General features: G+C 41.7%; 1 protein-coding gene across 1 annotated transcript in view; it reads left to right on the plus strand.

The window, feature by feature from the left end:
- The first annotated feature begins 453 nt into the window (after positions 1–453).
- The window catches only part of AKAP7 (A-kinase anchoring protein 7), a 142025-nt gene continuing 115072 nt past the window's right edge, over positions 454–27406 (plus strand). The window contains exons 1-4 of the mRNA XM_015421257.1: positions 454–860; positions 6559–6696; positions 11273–11412; positions 18263–18399. Coding sequence (XP_015276743.1) covers positions 728–860; positions 6559–6696; positions 11273–11412; positions 18263–18399 — 548 coding nt within the window. The 5' untranslated portion in view covers positions 454–727. The remainder of the gene's footprint in view (positions 861–6558; positions 6697–11272; positions 11413–18262; positions 18400–27406) is intronic.

Consider the following 27406-nt stretch of genomic DNA (forward strand, 5'->3'; position numbering starts at 1 on the left):
AGGTACATTTGGATGAATTATGGAAGAAATACGGGATATAAATAGAATACATTTAAAAACTATTGCCCAGCATCTAAAGTAGGAATCCTTAAGACATTTACAGAAAGAAAACTACCAGCTCGGCTCCCCATCGCGATGCCAAAGGCTCGGTGTTTTTAGGCAGGATAACTGCGCCTCTGCTTGTTTTCCCAGAGGAGCCTACGCCAATCAGGCCTGCAGATGCAAACGGCGTTAACGGGTTAACAAAACGAGTGATTCTGGCCTTTCGTAGCCAGCGTCGCCTAAAACTTGGGGGCGCAAGGCACCCACAACTTGCGCGCGTCGATTCTCCAGTCGCATTGAACTGGATTTACGACCAAATTCATGTCGTTCGGAGTAACACCGCAGCTTAGGGATCAACGAGTCTCCCCGCTCCAATGTTTATCACCAGTGGCCCTCATTGAGCGCGTGGCATTCTGGGACTCGTAGTTTCCCCACCGTGCTTACTCAAGGCAAGCGTTATCTCTCGGTCGACTGTTCGGGTGTTGTCTTTGACCCCTCTGCCTTCCCGTAGCCTCCGACTTCTGACTTGGGTACAGAGGCACTGCCCCAGTGACAGAGGTCGCCGGGCCATGGTGCTCCGGTTCCTCCGAACTCTCCGTCTCCTCACCGGCAGAGCTGCGGCACCTACTCCCAGGATCGCCCTTCGCTCTTTAGCGGCGGCGGACTGAGCGGTGTTAGGGCCCCCATGGCAATGCAAGAGTGCGCTAACCGCGAGATGGAGTCCCAGAGGTTGGAAGAGGAGGCAGCGGCAGCCGAAGAAGAATCTGGAGGAAGCGGAGGACTTTCTTCCGAGACCAGCCAGTTACAGCAACAGACCGGTGAGCAGAAGGCAAAAACTCTGACGGTCATCATTGTCTCCTACGCCGGAAATGGGGAGGAGCGTCCGGTGGCCGCGAGGGAGGGAGGAGAAGTCTCAGCTGTGCTGAACTTTATTATGAAAAGTAGTTGGATGGGATACAAATTTTCTCTTGAGGATAAGCATTTCTCTTCCATCTCCTTTAGTGGTGGTTCCTGCCATGCATAACAATCCATAGCCGCCTTGACCTGGATAGCCCAGGCATGCCGGATCTCGTCAGATCTCGGAAGCTAAGCTGGCAAGTACTTGCATGGGAGACCTCCTTGAAATACCAGAGGCAGGACGGAGGGGCAGGCTTTATTCAGTCACCTCTCTGAATATTCTCCAGGCCCCCAGTAGGGATTGGTCACCAGAGGTTGCCATGATTTCCTGGTGCACACATACACTCACAAGTGCACATATAAAAAAAATACCAAAACAAACAAAAAAAGAACAATGCATAGCCAAACTGTTTATATTCATGTAATGCATTTATCCCACTTACTTCTCCCAGGAGCTGAAGGTAACAAAACCTGGTTTTCCTCATTTTATCCTCACAACAACTCAGTGAGGTGCCATAGCAAAGTCTCAGGTGGAACCTTGAAGACTAACAAATTTATTGTGGCAAGTAACTCAGTTCTCAATCACACAGGAATCTGATTTGGAGTGGCACCATGGCATCTCCCTTATAAATAAAAGCCGAATGGTGGTGGCACTTCTCTAGAACATTCCACACGCTCCAAAATCAGTTCGCTCTCTGATCTGTCATTCAGAGGGTCTCCCTATCCACTGGCTGTTTTGCCTGAGTCCTGCCTCCAACATTCTAAACATTTTGCTCTTCCCCCCCCCCCCCCATAGCCAGTCAGAATACAGAGGTTATTTGCATATGCAGCCTCATTGGCCTCTGCCTCGGAACACAGAGGTCGTTTGCATATGCGACTTGATTGGCTTTTGCCTCTAACATTCTAACCAGTTTTGCTGTTCTGAGGTAAAATGTGTCCAATCTCCATGTGAGGGCTGGAGATCACTCAGAATTGCAACTGCTTTCCAGATGGCAGAGATCAGTTCCCCTGGAGAAAATGGTGGGCTCTGTATCCTTATATGCTGCTGAGGTGGCCCCTGTATGACAGCCAATGTGACATAGCAGTCAGGGCTTCAGAGCATGGGAGAGGCTGCAGGTGTGTGGGGGGTGGAAAGCTGAAGAGGGAGGGGGAAATAAAGGTAGGTTGATGATTGGCTGGGAAGGAGAGAGGCTTGCAATGCAGCACAGTGGAAGGTAAATCAGTCCTGATTATTTTGGTGTAGCCATATTTACCCACATGACATACATCAATGCTCAGTTAGATTTCAGATGGACAAAAGGAAATGCAGACAGACAAAAGGAAATGCAGATTTCAGATGGACAAAAGGAAATGCAGACAGTACAAAAGGAAATGCAGAAGGAGTTTACTGCTGAAGCTACTATTAAGTCGAATCTTACTGTGGTAGTGTACAAGGGTACAGTACTAAAGTTTGTGATGTTGGTGTAATTGTAGTCATGGAGTCCACTGCTCTGGTTCTTTCTCGCAGAGTCCATTGGATGTACTACACAATATTATATGACAGCTGAGCTTGCTGGCAAAGCCAGCACACATTTCTGCATGGCACTCAAGTGTTTTTAGGAATAAATCATGCTTCCATTGAAAATATTTGATGCCTAGAATTCTATAAAGATATATAAATACAATCCTTGGTGAATTGCTTATATTTTGTTAATGTTAAATAGCACTGATAGTGCTAAAAACATAACCTTATAGTATAGATTTTCTGTTCCTTGGCTCCATCATCAACCAAAAGGGAGACTGCATCTAAGAAATCAGAAGGCAATTGAGATGAGAACAGGCCTGTAGCCACGGCGGGGCATTTGGGGGCGGAGCCCCACCATGGACAAGCCCTGCCCTACCCTGGGAGGATGCCAGACCCCTCAAACCCTCCCACCCCCGTTGTGCCTCCCCCCTGCAGCCACAGCGAGGCTGGGGAAGGAAAGAGAAGCTGCCCTGCTGCTTCTGGTCAGTTTCACTCCCCTTAGATCAACTGTTAGGTTTAACAGCTGATCTGAGGGGAGTGAAACTAACCAGAAAGGGGGGGGGTTCCCTTTCCTTCCCCAGTCTCCCCACCTTCTCTCTCACTTTCCTTTGCTACCCCCACCATTAGTAATCTAATTAAGTTCCCCACTCCCCTGCCCCAGCGCCCTTTTCCCTGTCCCACCAGCCAAAGATTTCTGGCTACGAGGCTGGATGGGAAGGGCAGCCATGAAGGTGCTAGAAAAGATCCTTAAGTGTAAGGAAGTGTTGCTAACAATCAAGGTCAATTCAATATGTTTAAGATCAGCATATATATCAATCAAGGTCAAGGTAGTTCATACTATAGTATTCCCCATTACTATGTACAGGTGTGAAAGTTGGATAGTGACGAAAGCTGGCGGAAAGAAAGTTGATTCCTTTGAAATGTGATGTTGGAGGAGAGTTTTACAGATAACATAGACTGCCCAAAAGACAAATCGGTGGGTTCTAAATCCGATCAAGCCTGAACTCTTCCTAGAAGCTAAAATGATCAGACTGAGGATACTCAGTACTTCGGTCAGATTATGAAATGACAAGAGTCACTAGAAAAGACAATAATACTAGGAGAATTTGAAGGCAGCAGGAAAAGAGGAAGACCCAACATGAAATGGATTGACTCCATCAAGGAAGCCAAGACCCTCAGTTTGCAAGACCTGAGAAAGGCTGTTAACAATGGGATTTTTTGGAGGTCATTAATTCATAGGGTCGCCATAAATCAGGAGCAACTTGATGTCCCTGAGCACACATAACACAAAATATTGCCTAGTTTCCACACAGTCCAACTCAAAACATATCCTTAATTTGAGAAGAGTGAAGGAAAGGTACATACCTGGGAAGAAATTTTTAGAAGTGCAAATTAATTCGATGCATGTTTATGCAGAAATAATTTCCACTGAGTTCCTTGTGGCTTTCTACTAGGAATAGTACATTGAGTTATACCCTTAATGTACCCAAACCATAATGGAATGAATCTGAATAAATAGCTTCAAATTATAAGCCAGTGAATAACAACAGAAATTACATACTGAAGTTGCTTTTTCTGATCTACAAAACATTGCACATGGATTTTGTAACCTGCAGCTGAGCCCAACATTGTGACTCACTTGTTTATCTCATCCGCTGGATAATTTCCCTTGAGATAATCCCTGCTTCACTTGTTACTGCAAACCATTATGTTCAGTATTTGCCTGGTTCTTTGGATGTTGATTAAAGTGTTCATGTTACATTTATTTTGTGGTGCAAGCAGGGTATTTTACCTTCTCTCCATCAGGGAAAAGGACTATTTTGTCATCAGTTTATAAATAGTTTTTAAAAATCCTGAGATACACCTTGGACATAAATCACAGGGTGGTCACTCAACAATTGCCTTTTGTTCCTGACTCCCAGCAATTTCACACATTATGCTGAACCAGCCCGGGTTTGACAGTGAGGGTACGCTCAACAGACAGAAGTGGCTCTTCAGCGAGTGTACCTATGTGACGTGTATTTGAAAATATGTTTGCATGTGTACATTTTTATGTGTACATTTAAAAAGGATTAGGAGTACACTTAAAAACTGTAACATGTTAAGTGGTTCTCAGAGATGCTTCTAAGTGCAAAAAACGGGGGAGGGTGTTGCACAGCTATTTTGCACTTGTGGAAATAGAAAGTTATGCCTGATGCTGTTCCCATTCTGGGGATATTCAGATATGAATGGTCCACATTTAAGACTAGTTATCTTTGCTTTGTTGGCATTAGGATTGTCTCTGCATGTGCAAGTCCCATAAGTAGAATTCTGTGCAGGCTTTCTAACGCCAAGGGCAGACCAGTAGATCTGTCCCCCCCCCCTTGTGTTTGCTAAAGAATCCCATGAGGCTTGTATGTGCAGTATAGTGGTTCTGCAGACACACTGCCCCCACTACCTCATGAACAGCAGGATCAGGGAGCCTGGCTTTAGTGTAATGCACACTGAAAATAACATACTTAAATCCCACATTTCTTTTTAATCACTCAAATGTAATAGTTTCTGCACAGTCCCCAGGATCAAATGACAACTACCTTGTTGTTGTTCCCTTGCCAATTGGCACTTAATCAGGTGACTTACTTATCTCCCTTAACACTACAATCGAGTTCTCCAAGAAACATTATAGAAGCACTTACAATCTGGATAAAGTGTTTTTGCACCGCATTTATTGTCAGTGGTTTCTTTGCATAATTCCCCTGCCCCTTGGAATATCTTTACTTGCCAGTAGAGATCTTAAAAACTGTTATTCAGTAATAATGAGGCATTTTCTTATACACTGAAAGTCTGGTATGAGCCTTCTTCAGGTACACAAATGTAATTGTCTTGAGCTTTTTTCCATGAGATTGTAGTTGGTGGCTTATGTTAACAATAATATGCTTTTGAAATATACCAAAGGGTATTTTTTTTCTTTTTTTTAAAAAAAGTGTACAATTCATTGTAGGCATTCAGAATAAAATGGCAGATAATTCTAATATGTAATTAATTCTTAAATGAATTCATAAAGCTGAAGGAAAATTATTTCTACAGATAGTTAGCAGCACTGATCCTTTTATTCTCACTTGGATTTCCTGCTATGAATACAGAACATGAAAGCAGGAAATAAATCTGATTTTTAAAAATGCTTACTAAGGAAAAAAACGCTAAATACCAATTTGTGCCAAGTCACTGATTGATGAAGCCTTCCTTGAGAAAATACAACAGTTGCAAATACTTCAGTAGCTGTCAATTTTCAGGATTTTTTTAAAAAAGCCTATTCTTTAATGATATTAAAATAACTGCCATTAAAAAAAAACCCTTCATATTTCTCAGTGTAAAAAGGAAGTTCTTCACAACTATACTGGAATAGACCTTCTGAACCAAACAATTCTGGCAAATATGCTAAAAACCAAGCTACAGTTGTTTTGGCTGTGATCCTCGGGGGACTTTTCTGAGCAGACCTGCTTAGGATTGCCCCCTTTTGACCAATGACTTTCTTTTACAGTTTGCTGAAAAGCTTCAGAACAGCTTAAGGTTTGTTAATCTAGTGAGGTTTTACCTGTGGAATATTTCAGCAGTCCAGTTCTCTTCTAAATGTTACAGTTTAGAAATTATCCAATAACTGACTGGATTTTTAAAGAAGTTAGTTCTAATTACAGTCACAGTACTCAGAGGACTCTCAAATAAATTCAAGAAACCTGTCTTCATTTGGCCTTCTAAGTTAGTTCTTCATGAGCATAGAGCAGTTGGGGTGGAGGTTGCACTGGTGCAGACCTTTGAAAATCAGAGCATAGACTGCATTTCTCTCAGCTCCAGAAACAAGATCCCCTGTAAAATGGTGAGGTCCGCAGTATTCCAGTATTTCAGATGGGAAACTAAGGCACAGTGAAGTGGCTGTTGAATGAAATACATTGAAAGCTAAAAATACAATGTAAAACTGCAACACAGAGGAACAAACAATTGCTTTGTGCAACTTTCTGCTGTTGTGCTTGAAGAATTGCCTTGTAGGCGAGCTGTGAGTCTGGAACGGCGTTTTATTGGTGATGATTTCATCAGCCCTGAAATCTAAGACCCAATTCATTGTTCTAAATGTATTCCAGATGGATGGCATAGGGTGGAGCGGAAGAAAAAGCAAAGGAAGAAACAAAAAAAGGAGTTGTGCAGTCTTGACGATTCCATGCGCTGTTTGATGATGGAAATGCCATTTGCCAAAGCAGATATTGAGACTGAATTTGGCGGTAAGTGTAAATCTCAGTCTAGAGCTGTGAAGTTCCCTCTGGTTTGGATTCCAGTAGAGAAGTAAATAAGCAAGTTCTGTTTGAGACAGAACTTGTCTGCTTCCAGTTCCAAATGCAGATTTTGTAGTTCTGAACCCAGCCTCTCCAAAATGGCCATGTCATGGGTACTGGCTCTGCTGAGGCTGACTTCTCCTCAGACGAGGAAGAGGCATGGAGCAACCCAGCAGCCTCTGGAGTCAGCCCAGAAGAGGAACCCTTAACGGCACCTGAGGGAGAAGAGGCCTCAGCAGCTGCACAGGAGGTGCAGCCAGAGGGAGAGACTGATCCAGAGCCTGGCCCAGCACCCCCAGGTGGAGACACCCCGAGGCTAGAATCCCCACCTAGTTCTCCTGAATGTCCCAGACGCAGGGCATGCCAGCCACTGAATGTGCGAGAGTGAAGGAAGAGTGCCAGACTGCAGCTCTTGCAAAGGCAACGTGAAGGGCTGTGAGTCTTGGCAGATTGACTCCCAGGGAAGGGAGGACCTGGTCATAAACACCCCCACACACCTGCCTCAGCGCGGAAGCAACCATGCGGGTTCGGACCTGATCCAGGCTGTTAGCCTCCGCTCCTTGCTCCTAGCTCCTGCAACCTTTGACTGATTTCCCAGCTTTCTGACCTTCGGCTCTGTTGCTCAACTTGATTTCGGACTGTGTATCCAGTTTCCAGTGCATGGTATCCGTGGTGACCGGCTGACCCAGCACAGGCCAAATGTTTTATTCTATAACAAAAATAAATAAATAAATACTCTATTCCAGTTTAAACTCAGAAGCTACTGGTTGAACTATAGATTATTTGCTTGTTACTACTTTTTAAAATCTATACCTACTGTAGTTCTACCCAGTACCTTATACATGTTTGGTACTACAGAATGTTGTAGTAACATTTACTTCACTGGCCTACTTAGTCCTTTTGACATTCTAGGTATAAACCTTGGATTTTATGGTGGTGGTTTTCTTATTCAAACGGTGTACACCAATTAAAGTCTACATGCAAATAAATTTCTTATGGAACTCGGTATACAGTATTCACTTGGTCCTTCCACAAGAAGTCATCCAGAGTTGCATCTAAAATAATGAGCTGAATCCAGAGATTTGATAGTGGAGCCTAAGGGTAAAGAGTGTGTGTATTGGAAGTCCCCCATACAATTTGTTGAAACTCTGCTAGATATGTAATTCATAAATCATTTTAATAACATTTGACACAATTAGAAGAACATGCCAAGTTACCACCAATCTGTGCAGGGTTGCCACTTTCTGGAAAGTCAGGGAAATGGAAATTGGTCAGGGAAAGTCTGGGAAATGGGTCTGAAGTTAGGGAAAGTCAGGGAAATGGAAATTGGTCAGGGAAAGTCTGGGAAATGGGTCTGAAGTTAGGGAAAGTCAGGGAAATGGAAATTGGTCAGGGAAAGTCTGGGAAATGGGTCTGAAGTTAGGGAAAGTCAGGGAAATGGAAATTGGTCAGGGAAAGTCTGGGAAATGGGTCTGAAGTTAGGGAAAGTCAGGGAAATGGAAATTGGTCAGGGAAAGTCTGGGAAATGGGTCTGAAGTTAGGGAAAGTCAGGGAAATGGAAATTGGTCAGGGAAAGTCTGGGAAATGGGTCTGAAGTTAGGGAAAGTCAGGGAAATGGAAATTGGTCAGGGAAAGTCTGGGAAATGGGTCTGAAGTTAGGGAAAGTCAGGGAAATGGAAATTGGTCAGGGAAAGTCTGGGAAATGGGTCTGAAGTTAGGGAAAGTCAGGGAAATGGAAATTGGTCAGGGAAAGTCTGGGAAATGGGTCTGAAGTTAGGGAAAGTCAGGGAAATGGAAATTGGTCAGGGAAAGTCTGGGAAATGGGTCTGAAGTTAGGGAAAGTCAGGGAAATGGAAATTGGTCAGGGAAAGTCTGGGAAATGGGTCTGAAGTTAGGGAAAGTCAGGGAAATGGAAATTGGTCAGGGAAAGTCTGGGAAATGGGTCTGAAGTTAGGGAAAGTCAGGGAAATGGAAATTGGTCAGGGAAAGTCTGGGAAATGGGTCTGAAGTTAGGGAAAGTCAGGGAAATGGAAATTGGTCAGGGAAAGTCTGGGAAATGGGTCTGAAGTTAGGGAAAGTCAGGGAAATGGAAATTGGTCAGGGAAAGTCTGGGAAATGGGTCTGAAGTTAGGGAAAGTCAGGGAAATGGAAATTGGTCAGGGAAAGTCTGGGAAATGGGTCTGAAGTTAGGGAAAGTCAGGGAAATGGAAATTGGTCAGGGAAAGTCTGGGAAATGGGTCTGAAGTTAGGGAAAGTCAGGGAAATGAAAAATAAAATTTTAGTGCCAACCCTGCTATGTCAAGTCCAGAAAATCAGCCAAGCTCTAATAGAAAATAAAGCTAAATGAGATCTGTACTAAAGAGCAATCTAAAGGTAGACCTAAGGAATAAAGCCAGGATGAGCCAGCCACTTGGGCAAGCAAGTGGGGAAGTGTCCTCTCCCAAATGGAGAGGGTCTATGGCTTAGTGACGCAGTATTTGCTCTGTGTCCGCGAGGTCTCAGGTTCATTCTCCAGTTTAAAAAAGATTGGGTGCGAGGTTATGTGAAAGGACCTCCCTGTGAGACTCTGAAGAGCCACTGCCTGTCAGGGTAGGCAATGCTGGCATGGACAGACCAGTGATGTGACTCACCGTAAGGCAGCTTCATGTGTTCATATTAGGCAGAGAGACAGTAATGGTTAATAGTTAAAATCAAGAACAGTATAACTGTGAATTTTGGTAATATGCATTAACTAGGGGGAAATTCCTGAGTGTTCACTGGAACACTTGAAAACACAGCTGCAATTTGGTTTTATATATTCATAAACATGGGTAAAGTTTAAACTTTGCTCAGAAGGAAGCAGGCCTGATCCATTGAGAATGAATGTGTGGTCTGAAAAAATGACAGAACTTTTTCTTCCAAGTTCAGGAATTTAATCTATGGGTATCATTCTGCTGGTATGGCAGACGCAGTCCTGGGTTCACTCCACAAAATTAGGTTGTAGCCTACTATAATCTCTCCATGAGAGCTGATTGAAAGCCTGATGCTTTGCATATAGGATTGTAGCTGTTTTTGTAAAATTCTGTGAATGTCTAGTTTTTAACTTTTGGGCAACCAGTTGTCATAATCAGTATAGCAATCCCATAATGCAGGCTGCTGAATGTATACTACAACATAGGCTGGAGAACACTTTTTCATAAAAGTGCTGGGTGTTTCATTGCTTGGGGTGCTCGCTAAGAAAATTCTCAAAAGGGGAAATAGGAAACTTTTCGGTGTCACATGGCACCGAAGGCATTATAAGAATTTACTGGGTTTTATCCAGAACTAGAACGGAGGAATATTGGCTGGTTGTGGCAGGCATTGGTGCCAATCGTTAGTTGAGACCAAGAGTACTCTTATTGTTTGTCACAGAAACAATTCGTTTAGCGTTTACAACCATTGGCTCCTCAGGATTTCTTTAAAAAGTTAATCTAGGGCACACGCTGTTGTCCCTCATATTATAATAGATCTTTCCCCCCACAAAATGAATTTCTTAAAATTCCTTAGGACTGAAACATAGTCCCTGCAGAGTGCTCTGTATATCATGCAGAACTGGCTGGATGTGTGTGAGGGGATGGGGATGGGTGTGGGAACAATTGCAACTAACTTCTGAGTTTGCATGAATATGTGAAAAAAATAGCATACAGTATAAGGTATAAAGGTAAAGTTTTCCCCTGCTTGAAAGCTAGTCGAATCTGACTCTAGGGGGTGTGCTCATCTCCATTTCCAAGCTGAAGAGCCAGTGCTGTCTGAAGACTTCTCCGTGGTCATGTGGCTGGCATGACTAAATGCCAAGGCGCACGGAATGCTGTTACTTTCCCACCAAAGCAGTACCTATTTATTTACGCGCAATTTCTTGCTTTCGAACTGCTAGGTTGGCAGGAGCTGGGGCCAGAGACGCGAGCTCACTCCGTCATGCAGCATTAGGATCTTAAACTGCCAAGCTACAGACCTTCTGGTCTGCAGCTCAGCATCTTAACATCTGAGCCACCGCAGCCCCATAAGGTATAATAAAAGACAATTAAATTTAACATGTCCAACCTTTGGAACTGGTTATTTGCTAAGGCATACAAGCTATTTCCCCTATAAAAGTTTCAGGAGAATCCTAGTGCATCTACCAAGATCTTTCTCTAGCATTCTATAAGCTCTGAGGAGTTTGACCATTCTGATTTCTCCTTATTCCCCCCCCTCTCTCACACACACACACCATTTTCTTTAAATGGTTCTCAGCTGCTCTCAACATTCTCTGCTCTTGAACCATATTCAGTTCTCTTAAGGCAATCGTTTTTGCCTTTTGGTTAATTTACAAAGTCATTGTTCCTGCATGCATGGGAAATCCTGAGTAGGCAGATGCCCCTTCCTTGTGTGGGGGTGACCTGGTTTGCTACTTTCATCATGGGGAACAATCATTTAAGAGTATAAAATATAGTATAAAGCTGGCCAATGTCTGAATGTGGTTCTATCTGCACATGCACAGGGTAACGGCTTCTTTTCTTTTTTTACCCAGACAACTGTACACCTAAATCAAATGTTAAGAGAAAGAGAACTACAGGAATGGAGAACGAAGGGGAGAATCTAATAAAGAAAAGAAAGAAAAAACAGGATCGGCCAAATCATTTCATCTCTCTTCCAATTACAAATCCAAAGGTGGGCTTTTTTTTTTTTAACCTGGGGAAAATGCCTCGAGAGCAATAAAACCAAAGTTTAGCCATAAACTCAGTTTAATTTGTGCTGTTTTCACAGGAACTCTGTTGGCTTAAGAATAATGTTTAGAAATGTTTTTCCTATTTTAATTGCAAAAAATATCCAAGATTACTTTAACAGGAGGAGAAGGATTCGGGGCATACAATAATCTACCCAGCATAGTCTCTCTGCTCCTGCTCATTCATGTTAAGTCCTTTCTCTTCTATAAAATGGGAAGGCCTGAGAGGTTCTGCAGGGCTTGCAAGGCAGAGGTGTTCCGCCAGGCCTTTGGTTGAGGACAAGTGACGGGTACAGTCTTGGCCGGCACTCCCTCCTCCTCATCCCCCCTTTTCAACTATGCTCCCACCCTACCTCTCCTATGAGGTGGAGACACAGTCTGGAATCTGATGTATCAACACCATCTGTACATTGTTTTTAATAAATGTATTAACATTATTTAACTAGTTAACATTATTTAATTATTTAACTTATCTGTGCACAGAGTGCTGAGTATTCAAGAAGGAGCCATTCATATATGTATCCTTGGGGGCACACAAAGCTCTCTCCAGATGAAAAGAGGGGTTTAGAAAAGGTCTTGAATCCTCAATTTAAAAAACAAGTCTTCTGTGTCACATTGGAAACTGTTTCTGCTAGCCTGCCAAGAATTAGAAGTAGCTCCCTGGGTATTATGGGAGAGTTCCTGTTTTAAGAATAAGAATTAAAAGCTTCAGTGCATACATTGACCTTGCCTTGTGCATATCTGCAAGACTGTCAAGGGCCACCATATCTCCATGTTCCAAACCAAATATCAATAGTTCTCAATTTTTTATAAGTTTCTTGCACAGATTTGAAATAGAATTTTATTTCTGAAGTGTATTAAATTATTTCTTCTAAGTTGATTGTAATGTCTTACAAATAAACCGAATAAGATTTTTATTTACTTAGTGTACTTCAGGAAATGTCTCCTTTAAACAACATTCATCATCATAATAATGCATTAACTATAGTTGATTGCATTTGCAGTGATGCTATAGTTTAATTTTCCATGTAGCAATTTTTCTTGTTTTGTTTCTGTGCAGAGCCAAAATGGCTGAGTACATTTAAAAAGGAAGCTTTTCCTAGTGGCTAGAAAAATGAAGCTAAACAATTTAATAGCCTTTACAAGGCAGACCTCATTATGAAACTTATTTTTATAAAATGATTAGATTTATTAAGTAAAGCCACAAAAGAAAACTGAGCAAATAAATAATAGTTACAATAATGTGCAAGTGCATATTGTCATCTCACAGCATCAGGCATTGTAACTTATAACCCCCCAATTTTAAGAATCTCAGCTGTGTGTTATAGCTAAAAAGGCCAACAATCTTCTCCCTGCCTACAGCCAATACACTTTGTCTCTTATGCGTCTGTCATCTATAATTAAGAGGACATGCTGTGGCTCCATGGTGGAGCATCTGCCCTACATACACGAGGTCCCCAGTGCCAGTCCTTAGCATTTCCAGTCAAAGAATCTCTAGTAGCAGGTTTTGGGGAAGACCTTTTCTGCCTGAGACTTTCTGGTTGCTGCCAGTCAAAACAGACAATATTGGGTTGGATGGACCAGTGATCTCACTAATACAAAACAGACGCATGTATTCACATATTCTCTTCTCCCAGCCAAAACATACTTTTGTGTTTCCTCATTTAGGGAACTAAGACTGATCAGAGGGTGGGCTGGAGGCTTTCTTACTGATAGCTTTTATGCTCTGGAATACCCTTCGTAGAAAGCTTGCCAGGTACCTTCTGTAGTTTGCAGGCAACTACAGTTTAAAAGTCAGGTTCAACTGACTTGTAAAAGACCAGTTTTGTTGTTTGATCGGTGCAGAAATGTTAGTGTAGAGAGGTTTTCCAGTTTTTTGTATAGGTCTGAATATTTTTAATAGAGAATGAATGCATGCATTTATATCTAAGGTAAATAAAAATTATGTGAACCAAGTTATTTTAATGCCATCTCGACCTGGCTTCCATAAGAAACTGAAATCATCTAATATTCGTTTGTATTTTTAAAGACAGCACTAATAATGAAAGATTCTATGAAAGCAGCAGCTGTAGGAACATTTAAATTTCCAAGACGTATAGCTCTGGTTGCAAAGTTTATACTTCTGTGGGGTTGTTGTTTGTTTTGGGGGGGGGATTATCTGTGCTCTTTTTTCTTAATGCCAGTGTGGCTTATGCCCTGAGGCCTTTGAAGATGCCTACTTTTCTCCTGGGCTGTTCTGTGGATAAAAAAATCCCAATTTTTTAAAAAATTATTTAAATACAGGTTTCTCACAAGTAACATTTTAAAAAAGGCTTGAAACATTACAAACAGAAGGGGCCAAGCAAATGGGCCAAAAGAAGTAAGAAAAGAAAGCAATTAAAGCAACTGTCTTTATTTAATTTAATCAGTTTTAATCAATAAATTATATTCCAAGAAAGTCTGCATTGCTTTGGTGTTTAAAGTACACAGATTGAGCTGAATTTACGTTTTTTATACACATATATTGTTTTTGGTTCATTATACAAAAGGAAAGTGTGAACCTTTTCTCTGTATAGGCTTGTCCGTAGCTTTCAGTTGCTAGGATATTTTATTTAGCACCATAATTTCTCAGATCTTGGAGTACTAGGTTGAAATACTAGGGAAAGGTTTTTCCCCTCCATTTCCCCCTATATATTATTAGCTAAAAGGTTCAAAAATCACAACCTGGTATATAGAGGGCAGCTTGAAGGTATGAGAGAGGCAAAAGGACTTTGTGTGTTCATCCACAAACATAAGAAGAGCTCTGCTGGATCAGACCAGTGGTCCATCTAGGCCAACAACCTGTCTCACACAATGGCCAACCAGTTCCTCTGGATGGCTAACAACAGGGCCTTCCCTCATGTTGCCTCCTGGCTCTGGGATTCAATCTATCTAATCCCCCTTTTAAAGCTGTTTATTCCTCTGGCCCTCACTACATCCTCTTGCAGCGAATTCCACATTTTAATCACTCTCTGTGTAAAGTAGTATTTCCTTTTGTCTGTCCTGAACCTACTGTCCATCAGTTTTATTGGATGCCCTTGAGTTCTAGTATTTTAGGAGAGGGAGAAATTTTTTATAAACTTCTATCTTGTCCCCCTTTAGTCATCTCTTTTCTAAACTGACAAGTCCCAGACTCTTCAGCCTTTCCTCATAGGGGAGGTGCTCCAACCCTCAAATCATCTTGGTTGTCCTCCTCTGTACTTTTTCCAGCTCTGCAATGTCCTTTTGAGATACAGTGACAAGAACTATACATAGTATTCCAAATGAGGCTGCACCCTGAATCTATACAGGGGAATTACAATATCAACCATTTTATTCTCAATCCCTTTCCTAATAATCCCTAACATAGAGTTTGCCTTTTCACTGCTGCAGCACATTGGGTTGACACCTTCACTGAACTATCCACTGTGATCCCAAGATCTTTTCCCCTCTCAGTCTCAGCAAGTTCAGACCCCATTAGCTTATACTTGAAGTTGGGATTTTTTGTCCCAGTGTGCATCACCTTACACTTACCGACATTGAACTTCATTTGCTACACTGTTGCCTACTCATCCAGTTTGTAGATGTCCTCCTGGAGCTCTTCACAGTCAGCCTTTGTTTTCACCATCCTGAATAAATTTGTGTCATCCACAAACTTGGTCTCTGTATTACTCAGCCCTAGTTTCAGATCATTTATGAATAAACTAAACTTCAGCCCTAAGCTTCAAGCTAGCCTTTCTTGTGATGCCCCCTGGTCACTTTTGAAGACTGATCAGTTAGAGCAGTGGTTCTCAACCTGTGGGTCGCGACCCCTTTGGGGGTCGAACGGCCCTTTCACAGGGGTCGCCTAAGACCATCAGAAAATTTGTAACAATGAAAATACATCCTGCATATCAGATATTTACATTACGATTCATAACAGTAGTAAAATTACAGTTATGAAGTAGCAATGAAAATAACTTTATGGTTGGGGGTCACCACAACATGAGGAAAGGGTCGTGGCATTAGAAAGGTTGAGAACCACTGAGTTAGAGGGAATACAGGGCAGTCTGGCGCTTCAATTTGTTGTTGTTCAGTTGCACAGTCGAGTCCGACTCTTCGTGACCCCATGGACCTTCAATAAGTGATTGTTTTCCCTGCCTCAGAGCTGGCCCTGTGGCTTGTTGTCTGTGATTTATGTGTGTACATTAATTTGTACTTTGAGAATGGAGAAAACCTGGTGAGCCAGTTAGAAAACTACAACTGGGAGAAAAACAAGGTCAGGCCTTAACATTATAGCCATGGCACCCTTTGAGATAAATCATACTCCATACCAGTGAACACAATAAATATTCCCACAGACATAGTCTATCCAGCAGACATTGGTTGTTAACGTTTCAGTGAAATCTTCTTATTCCACTGTGGGGAATAATATCCGGCATTTCAAAGAACAAGCTGGAGGCCAGCAAGCGGATGGTGGAGGGGAGGGAGATAAACAAATTGGAAATTCCACACTGCCCATCAAAATTTCCCTGTCCGAGGCTCTCTAAAGCTCTCTGGGGCTTGAGCAGGCTGATCAGAGTCTAACCAGATGGAATATGGGGACTTCTATGTTGGGAGCTCTGAGCATTGTTAAAAAGTTACCTGCTAGGCATGGAGGGGCCTGATTTGGCAAGGGACCATAGTATGAGCAGGTTTTTAAATGCCTTATCTCCTCAGCATTTTCATTTAAATTGGGCTTTGGGTGCTGATATTTACACCCCTGGTAAATGTTGTAAAAAGAGGGCAAATAGTGCATTCTGGGAACATTTTAGCTTATGGAAGGAAAGCTTTACCCGCCCCCCGCCCACTCCTGGTCCTGCTCCATATCAGGCCTGCATATGCCAGTAAATGACTTTTTAAAAGCACTAGGCTCTCTTGACACAGAACTCCCAGCATGTTGTCTGGTTAGACCCTCAGCTGCTTTCAGAGTTCCATTCCTTAAGAAGAGTATTCAGTCCTCCAGAGGGCATTGAAATGGTTTTGTTTCCCCATTTCCTTTAGTTAATTTATAAGGTCATATCCTTCTGTATCTCTGAGGAGTCTCCCAAATAAGTATACGCCTCCTTCTTTTCGGTCAGTGGCTTATTTTTGTTACTGCCAGTTGGAGGCCTGCCAGTTTGATATGACAGCAAATGGGGGAAATACTGAAAGCGCTGGTAAATGGGACTGATAGAACTGATGCCTAAGATTCCAGCCTCCAGGTGGGACCTGAAGAACCAGAATTACAACTGATCTCCAGGCGATAGAAATCAGTTCCCCTGGAGAAAGTGGCTACTTTGGAGGGTGAACTCTATGGTATTAATGAGATCCCTCCCCTTCCCAAATCCCCCCCTAAATCCCCAGATATTTCCCAACCCAGAGTTGGCAACCCTACGTGATGGCCCCCAAGTGTGAAAACTAGTAACACTCTGTTAAGTAACTGATTGTGGATAATTATGCTTTAACTAGCACACATATAAAAGATCAATTGACTATATCTGTATTTAAAATACTGAAGTTTTATGAGGACCTCAAAGGGCATTGTCTGAAAATGCATCCTCATTTGCTCTGGGAAGAGTATAGCACTTGCTCTTTCTCTATCTCTGCTCTGAAAAGACGTAGCTCCACTTGGATCTTGTATCCAGGTCAGACCAGTATGTTATATAACCCAAAGTGCTCCTCTTTTTTCTGCCTTCCCTCCTCCCTTCTGTGTTTCTTGAGGATTTTTCCTTTATAACACATCATAACAAATACATGTTTTGCTCTCATTGGGACTGTTCTATTTTCATTTTCTTTTTCTGATCAGAGCCTTGGTGGAGCTACTCTGTATTTCTCATACAACAATGTTTGTTAGCCTGTCTGAAAATTTCATGGTTCAGGCGTGAACACACCAAGAGCTTTCAGACTCTTCACATTTTTTTATGTTTCTGTGGCATAAAACAGAGTTACATTCATATTTGTATTCAACAAAGATAGACCGCCGTTCTTTGTCACTTCTAAGCTACCAGTGGTGGCTCTTGAGTTGTGGAGTACAATATGCAATTTCTTTGGTTCTGATGAATATTATTACATGCATTTACCTTGGTTTATAGGAGACAGCTTCTGTAATGTTTTTGTTTTGAAAATGCCTGTAAAACAGACTGTGCTGTCTGTTAAGTTCTTAAAATGTAAACATCTTCAAAAAATTTTACCAACCTGTGTCTTCAAACAATTTATGCGACTTAGACTGACACAAAACATATTTCTTTGTATAATTCATTTTTTTTCCAAGAGAGGGATAACAACGACCCTTTTCTCCAATGAACATTGTCTTGTCCTTTAGTTTTTGCGACTATAAAATTTTTATTTGTAAGGGAAAATTAATTAACTGATGGCCAAGATTACCTATTTCCATGCCCTTTGCATTAGCTTCATTTGTAGACTAATGTTTGTGAAAGCATATTACCAGGCAAGAGTGGCATGCATTTGACATGATTCTGCTGGGAATCAGCCATTACTGAGATATGACTGCAAGATGTCCCTTTATCCACTAATTACTCATTAATTCCCAGTGATTTCATGTTTACTGAAGCAGTCTAAAAACTCTTCATCAGAGAGACGATAACATGCTTGTGCACTTGAACAAGTCTGAAAGGAAGCTCAGTCCAGCGGGAAGTCGTGGTTGAAATAAAATGGATGTTGTGCCAGAACTTCCATTCACTTCAATAGGGCTTACATTGAATGAAACAAGCTCTTGTATTTTCTTTCTTTTGTTGTGCAGTAATGTTTTTAAAAATCACCTCTCCTGTTCTTTCTCAGATCATGGGTGATATTAAGGATCTTCAAGATACAATAATAAAAAAGGATGGCAGGCTCTCCAAAGCAATGGTTCGACATGGCTCTTTGCATGTCACTCTCTTAGTGATGTATTTATCCAGCGAAGAAGCGATTGACAAGTAAGCATTTCACTTTGAAATCATACAATGTTTTAAAAGTATGTTTCTTGCTGTCTACATGATTGTAAACCTGCTTTGACCATGATCTTTCAGGAAAGGTCATAACAAAGTAGATTTGGAAACAGCAAAGTATGAGGAAAACCTGGAAAGTGGGTACAGTTTATTTACATTATTTATTGTTCACCAATAACACAAGGTAAATCAATGCGATTTGATAAGCAATGTAATAGGATTAGGATTGCAAACATTTGAAAATGGAGCTGTCGTCTGAACAAAGTGTTAAACATGACATGTTGAACAATGCAAAGCATAGTATTGTATAAGTAGAATCATAATGTTTTTTTTTTAAAACAACGTAGCCCTATTTCGTTTAAAAAATGCCCTCCTGAACAATTCTGTTTTACATAGTTTGCAAAATGCTAAGAGCATGGGAGCGTTCCTGACCTTCTCAGGCTCACCATTCCACAGGGTGGGGGGCACTACTGAGAAGGCGCATGTGTGGGCAGTTGCTGATCTTGCCCATCTGCAGGGTGTCACCTGAAGAAGGCCCTGCTTTGATGAGTGAAGTTGTTATGGAAAGACATAGGCAGAGAGGTGGTCTTGCAGATATGAGGGTCCAAGGCCATGAAGGGCTTTGCATGTGACAGCTGATACCTTGAATTGAGTGCAGTAATAAATGGACAGCCAATTTAGTGACTGCAGAATGTGTCTAAAATGCAATAATATCTGAGCTGCAGCATTCTGCACCAACTGGAGTCTCTGGGTTGATTTTGAAGGGGAGGCCTATGTGGAGTGTATTCATGGCATGGATCCAGGTGGCTTGATTGGCCAATGATGATGTGTGGATGCTAAAAAAAATCCCTGTCCAGTTTGGTCACCAAACCAGAGCAAAAGCTCTGTCTGGAAGCAACCTTAGCCAAAGTCTTTCTTTGACTACTAAAAGTCTTAACATGGTGCTTAATAGAAATGCCACCAGATCAACCCACAGGGGCAGAGAACACATTAGCATCAAGAAGGCGTCCTTAACATCCTCCTCATCACACCAAGATGGGATTTTGATGTGAAGATTTGTGAAGATGGAACATCTGCTTTTAGGGATTTTTTTTAGTTTAGATAGTTTTAATGTACAAGTGATAGCACAGCAATTTGCTTGGAAGAACAGCATATAAGTCCTAAATGATTCAGAACAGTTTCCAGATCATGTTGATAGGAGTAAATCTCTTCCAGTGCGCTAATCAGCAGTTCACAGAGAGGTGAAGAGGAGGTGGGGTAAGGGTTTGAAATAGTGCATGGGAGAAACAGACATTAGAACACCAGCTTGGAACCCAGACATTAGAACCAAATTTATGAGATGCAAAAAGAGTTAGCCTCAGTTGGCAGAAGCAACAGTAATACATGGGCACCAATATAAGATGTTGTTAATATTGGTCCAAAATGCCATGCCAAGCAAAGGGTAGCAGTAGTTCTGCCTTATTTCTAAGCAATCCCAACTGTTCACAAGATGAGAGGCGACTTGACCCATTTACAAATGCTGTCACTGGCGGTGGTACTGCCATGTACTAATGAAACACCTAACAAAGGGTGTTGATCTCTTTTAAAATTGCCATCACCATAATGTGCTTACCAGTGGAGCCTGACATTCAATTGTGGCTGGCGGTTGCTAATCAAAGACAATTTTTAATACATGAGGTCTGCACTCCTGTGCACACATACTTTGGAGTAAGAGCCATTGACCTTGGCGAGAGTTACTTTTGAGTAAACATGCATAAGATTGGGTTTACAAATATGATGAGTGAACTGCTGAACTGTACACATGCACCTCTTGTACACCACCTCCGCTTTTGGCTTACAGCAGTGCGTGCTTTGAGGAAAAGGAGAAGACTGAAATTGCTTTTGACAAATTTGCTTTCAGCAAAGTACAGCGTGCCCTTAAGTTGCTCTGACTTCTCAGTGTTGCTGCTAATGCCTTTGTAATTTAGTGAAAGTAGATCACGGAAGAGAAACAGACAAGGATGGATGTAATGAGACCATATCTGACCCTTTCAACATAAACATGCTAAAAGCTAAAGTACTTCCATTTATTTGGCTTCCCGTAAATTTGGCTTTGGTCCTTAAAGCCTTGAATTAACAGCCATTGAGTACACCAGGGGAAGGGTTTTGCAGATTGCCTCCAGAATTAGATGTTTGGGCTGCTTTAAATTAATAATGAACAAGGGAATGAATTTCCTCCTTTCTGACAAGTGCCCTGTCTAGTCGTTAAATGTCATATTTTGTTTCATAACCTCTCTAAAAATGTGCCTTATACACCCTCAGGGTTTTTGCTTTTTTCCCCTGATGGCAAAAATCTGTTCCTAGTTGTGATATGTAGAATAATACATTTCCTCACGTGTTATTTCGGAATGCTTAATCAATAAAATATGTAGTGCTTCTGTGGACTTGACGTCCTGTGCTTATGACAAGCTAAGTGGAACGTACATACTCCAGGTTCAGTGGATAGGAAGTTTCAGCCTTCATTAATTAAAAATAAGTAAATTATTTGCCCTGATGGTTGTGAAGAATATCTTTAAGATGCAGCTGCTGTCTGTTGCGCTGCTTAGATGCTAGACTGTAAGTCAGGTGGCTGTTTTGTTCTTTATTTAGGGTTTTGAAAACTCTGGAGTTAACTATAGTATCCAAAGATATAAAAATAAGACTGAAAATATTTAAACAGTCTTGCTTCCTTTCAAATGACTATGTTGAAACCAGTTTCATATGTTACTGCTGCAGTATATGCCTCAGATACAAATTTCCACATGGTCAGGGAAGAGCCAATCCCAAGGATGTATTTATTTAGAAAATGTATGTGTTTCTTCTTGAGACTGCTTGCAGGTTGAAACCAATACAACAATAAAATCATTTAAAAAACCTAATTACCATTAAAGCTAGTAAAGAGTGACATAAATGCAGTGTAAAAGAATATTCAGTAGCATGAAATAGTATCCCTAAAACAGCCCTCAGGCTGAGAGCAAGCCATAAAAACTACACTGAAAATGTGGAGCTTTTCAGTTAATAAGCCTGGGTAAAAAGAGAGAACCAGCCTGACTGGCAAAGACTGTCAGTCAAGGCAACCAAGGCGGTTTCCATACCTAATCAGTCCTGAATCCAGATTAAAATGAGTCTAGATAATTCATCTCTTCAAAGACTTCCTGAAGTTGTGTATCCATCACCTGCTTGAGTACCTTGTTTGCTGGGTGATATTTAGGTTATTTGGATTCAGGGATACCTTCTTCAGGAGAGGTCTCACAACAGCTTCTTTTCAGAGCAGTTGGGGGCTACACCTTCCCTCAGAGAAGCATGTGTTTCCTCCCATACCCACTTAACCACCCCATCCTGTCTAGATACTATGAGTCACAAGGGACAGGGGTTGCTCCTAGGTATGATGGATAACACACTTTAAAGCAGCATGTCCACTTCATTGGGCATCAGTAACTGGAAGTCATCTATACCTAGATTGCCTGGATACATCAAGTGCCAACAGCAGTGGCCTTAATGGAGTGGGAAACAGGTATGCATTCTGGACACATGATGGGATTGGTACTTGTACATGTTATCGCTGCAATGTAGCTAATTATTAATTAGCCATATAGAAGCATGCTACCAATCCTAATCTACATACAATGGGTGCTTAAAAGCTATCCTAGCCATAAAAGTTTTTAAATTGCTATTGAACGTGGTCGGGCTCAATCCATACAAGATCTCCAAAGGACATTACACCAGCAGTTAACAGACATGTCACCAAAAATACCACTTTATATGTCTCTATTTTATGGAATTCATGCTCCGATTCCTTTCCAGGTATTCCTAAGGCTTGCCTTGGTCTGAACTGTATACTTCCCAACAGGGGCCATTTCGTAGAAAAAGAGGTGCAGGAGCTCATTAGCACAACTTATTAGCATAACTTTGCCCTCACAGAGGGTGGAGAGCTTGTACCTGAATAAAACTTGGTCTTAAAGGTGCCACTGGACTATTTTGGATTGCTAGCTATGGGGGGGACGCGCAGATCTGTCCTCACAGAGGAGGGAGAGCATGTACCTGAAGGTGGGCCGGGGGGTGGCTCTGCAACTTACCTGGCTGCTTCTTGCTCATCGTGGCCCAACTGAGGGCTGCTGGGAGCAGGGGGCTTGTTGCATGTGCCCACCCCCTGGGCTCCTTACTGTCGGAGCTCTGCTCCTGTGCGCTCCCGCGGGAAATGACCCCTGCTTCCCAATACCATTTAGTTTCATATTGAGTAAAAATATTTTTATTTTTAAATACTTTCTGTCTGATTACCTTAAGCATAAATAGAACAAACTTATGTGGCATTTCTCATCCATGTGCAAAAAGCTTCCTTGTTCTCAATGTGCTGGAGCTCCTTATCTGTCTACCATCATACATATCAAGAACCATATTGGATTATTTGCCATGTACCTGTAAGTGGCAGCGTTTCAGAGGAAGTTAGCATGGAAGTCATGGATTCCTTAGCAGAATATGTTTATGACGTGATTTCACTATCTTCCTAGGTCAATAAAATATTATCTAAAAATCTTGTGGTATCTGCTACCTTTGTACCCAGCAGCCAAATTGCCACGCAGGTTTCAGAGCCTTAACGAGCTACATTTTCGTAAGACAAATATTTTCTACAGCTAGCCAATCAATGTCCCAATTTCTCAGTGAGTCTCCTTTTCTGACAGAATACAGGCACACAAACCAACATGCTCCTGTGGCCCAGGGTTTTTGATTTATCCTCAGCAGTAGATCATCTAATAATTTTATTTATGCACTACTGCTTTAATCATAATAGGAATTTAGGGTCACAGCCTCTTTAATTGTTAAGCTTAGCATTGAAATCACTGGGAAGGGTTGCTTGAGAACACTGAACTGGATTCAACACTTCTTTAAAAAAGCAATTCAAAATGCTTAGGAGAGATTGTTAGAATGAAAGAAATTGAACTTTTTGAGAATACACATGGTGGTTTTAAAATTTTGCTCTTTCCTCAGGTTATTAAATAATCTTCTAGGTTCATGCAGAACTATAAGCTCTCACACAGTGAAATTTTTAGTGACACAGAGGCAAATTGAAAAACGTTTTACATTAACACGACACTACCATCTGAAATTCCTAGTAATCTGGTCCCTCTCCGATGTTCCTGGGCATGTGAAGTGAAGCAGCTGTCACCTGCCATCTCTTTCCGTCATTTCCCTTCAAGTATTTTTCATAGAACATTACTTTGTGGAGGCACCCAAAGCCATGAACCCCAGATTAAGATGCCAAATCATGAAATAATTTTGAAGTTAGCATTGTCTGAGTCATCATAGTGACAAGTTTCTGTGCTGAGGCGCAAAACAAAGGCAAAAAAAAGAAAAGAAATCTACTTAGTTCCATTTTAAGTGCTTGATTTAGTCTGTTGGAAATCACAAACCTGGTATGTTCAAGGAACTGCCTGCATTCTGCACTGGAAGGAGTGTATACCAACTTCTTCTTGCTACTTTCCACCCCTGATTTTGTCTTTTGGTTTCCTTTTTACATGTAAGGCAGATAGTTTCTCCTCTGACCTCATTTAAATTTAAATTCATTTCATCAACAAAGAATCAGGCTGTGTTACAGTCTAGTTCATACAGAAAGATCGCCAATCTTTTACGTTGCTCAACTATTAGAGCAGAATTGTATTTCACTATATCTTCTGCAGATATAGTGGAATCACCGAAAGATTCCAACGAGATGAACCTTTAATCCACATCCTATACCCTCAGCTACAAGAACTGTTAGGGAAACTGGCTAGACGTGTTTGCAAGTCTGTTTCTGAAGATAACTATGATGTGAATGAGTTATTTGATTTGAAAAACATGTTACCCATGAGAGATGTTGTTGTTTCATGGGTAGTTAAAAAGGAAATTTCACATCTTCCAGAAAAAAATTTCTTGGGGGTTATGAAAAATGTTAAAGAGCATTATGTTGCTGGATGCAAATACTTGATTGAAAAGGTAATGAAAGGTGGTGGTTTGGTGAAAGCTCTGAGATGTTTAAACCCTTCTCTTGTGAAAACCCGAAAAAGCTGTCAAGATGTAGTTTCAGTTGCCAGAGAACTCCCTATCGATACAATAGAAGATATTCTTGTTGATGAATGGAAAATGTTGCAGATGGAGACAGACTGTCCAGCTTTTGAAGGAAGAGAATTGATAGTTTTTGAGATAAAATTTTAAAGAAAAGTAATGTATCTGGGGGAAAAAATATCAAGAGTTGGCGAAAGTTATCAAGACTGCATTGTCTCTATCACATGGAAATGCAGACGTTGAGAGGGATTTTTCTGTGTCAAGATGGGCTTTGACTGAGGACAAGGCTTCCACTTGTGAACGAACATTGAATACAATTTTGTTGATCAAAGATACATTGAAAACCTATGGAAACAAACCTGAACTGGTTCCCATGACATCAAAACTTATTGCTATGGGACAAAGTGCACATAAGCAATACATAATGTACTTAGAGGAACAAAAAAGATTGAAAGAGGAGGAAGAAAAAAAAAGAAAGAGGAGGAGATACATTTAGCTAAAGTGATGTAAAAGAAAAGGCTAAGCCAGCAGAACAGTCTAGGAAAGAAATTGCTGAGATAGAAAGTAACATATCACTGACAAAAAAGGACCATGAGGCAACTTCTGAAGCATCTGATCGTCTGTTCAAAGAAGCCAATGAATGATTGAAGAGAGCAATACAGAAAGGAAATATGCAGGAAGTTAGTGCTGCACAGGGTAAGTTGGAAGGCTATGTTGCTATGCGTGGAACTGAGCGGCAAAAACGTAAAGAACTGGAAACTCTTCAAAAACTAGAGAGGAAAAAAAATAGTTTGATCACTGTTTTCTTTGGTAAAAAAACCTAAAAATTCTTGATTTATTTTTTATTTGAATTAGCATTCCATGTAATAAAAAAAATCCTAATCATATTTTTAGTGTGGTTTTTGTTTTTATTCAATAATAAATTAAGAAGCCATACCCCATCCAGGACCAGAAACAAACTTAGCCTTAAACACCAAGTGATATACTGTGCATGAATATATATGCATATATACACATAATATATTCCACTGTATGATACACTACATACTTTTGGAAGTTTTGATTAACAAACTGCAAAATTTAAATGGAAAGAAAACCACTAGGTAGATATTATCATAAATGATAATAATCCATTTGATCCAATAAATCATAATAATCCATTTGATGCCAAGCTAAATAACTTTTTCAGTTTTTTTAGTGTGACTGTTGATGTAATTTTACATCCCACTCAAGTTTTGAGAGAAAAATTATATTCTTTATCATTTTGTAGTTACACAAAATGTATATACTTATACATTTGTTTCTGGTCTCAACCGGCTGTCCGAGTTTGGATCTCTGCCCCACGGGGAAGACGGGAGTTACCTCCAGTCTCCAAGCAAGGAGACCACCATCAAGCCGGAGAAGAGCTGGGGAGATGGAGGAGTGGAAAACAAGGAGGGATACAGCAGACAAGACCAGGAAGTATTCACCAAAGAGGGCTGGACTGGCAGATCTTTGAGAACTGGAGACACTCCGAAGCCCAAAAGAAGCAAGATGAAGAGAAGCGGAAGAGAGATCGAGCCCCGTGGAGATGAAGATGTGACTTCCATCTCCTGTAGACAATATCCACCTGGGCAGAAAGGCGGAAACATACCGGGAGCGAGCTCTCAATGATTGGCGGGGGAGGGTAGGGGAAGCCTAGGAATTGATTATTTAAGAGGGAAGTCAAGGGAGAGCCGAGGAGGGCGTGCCCACTTGACTCCGTGTGCAGAGGCCTGGAGGGTCAAATGGGAGAAAGTGGGAGACAGGGAAGAGGGGGACGACGGTCAGGAGTAACCTCCCCCCTTCCTTTGTCACCACTGAGGCTCATCCTGCGACTGGAATACTCTGAGAATAATCATCCTGGAGCAACTGTTCTCTCCGCACTCGGCACAACAAAACCCAGGTACCAACACTGACCTTTCTTTGGTTGGGGATTATTAAAAAATACATGTATTTTATTTATCAGAATTTTTAGTGTGAAAACGTGTAAGCATCAAACATTTGAACCATATGGAGCATTTGGTGACTTGGTCTCTTTAGTCTCTTTTCAGTCTCTTTTCCTGCCATTTTAGTCTCTTTACTCTCTTTTTTGGGGGGGTGGAGGTCTACCTGTCCTAGCCCTGTCAGGAGAACCCTGGGTTTCTTGAGAAGCTTATCAAAAGTTCCTTTGCAAGATTAGTAATGGCCGTTAAACTTTACTGAAAGACTGCTTGCTTTTTGTTATTGTCTCCTACAATGTGAAGGCACAGGACAGTTGTGTTGTTCAGTGCACACTCATATTTGCTTGAGATGATGGCGAGATCTAAAAAGCCTTGGCTGGTGCCCACGAATGTGAACGGAATGTGTACCATAGAACTTGCCCTCCGCCCAGTTATCTGCACGCTCAGTATTCTGTGGGAGATTATTAAGGGTTCCTCAGCAGATGTTATAATGGGAAGTAGGAAAATCTATTTCTGCTAGTGTTTTGTAGGATCTAATCCAGAGTCTTCTAGCACTCTAAAGCAGGGGTCCTCAAACTATGGCCCGGGGGCCACATGCGGCCCACCGAAAACATTTATCTGGCCCACCAGGTGTTTTTACCACTGTCCTGTCCATATGCTGCCCAGCACAAGGGGCCCTGGCGAGCGTTAGGGGTGCCATTCCCCTCGGCGCGGCGCCGCTTCCACTTTCCAGGGCTGCAAAAGTTTGCTTTTTTCTCCAACTGCTGGGGACCTGCCAGAGGGCCAGGAGCGCGGGCAGCCAGGCCGGCACGCCCGCTCTCCCTTCCCAGGGTTTGGGTGAAGGTTCCCAGTGCCAGGCGAAGGTTCTGCCCCTTTCCCCTGAAACTGTCCACGGGCCAAGGAAGAGAGACGCGAGGCTCTGCCGGCGGCAACTCCAGGCTGCGCTGCTGGCTTGGGAGAAAGTCCGTCACTTCCCC

This window comes from Gekko japonicus, unplaced genomic scaffold (assembly GCF_001447785.1).
Source record: "Gekko japonicus isolate JY-2015 unplaced genomic scaffold, Gekko_japonicus_V1.1 scaffold407, whole genome shotgun sequence".
In the NCBI taxonomy this organism is placed as follows: domain Eukaryota; kingdom Metazoa; phylum Chordata; class Lepidosauria; order Squamata; family Gekkonidae; genus Gekko; species Gekko japonicus.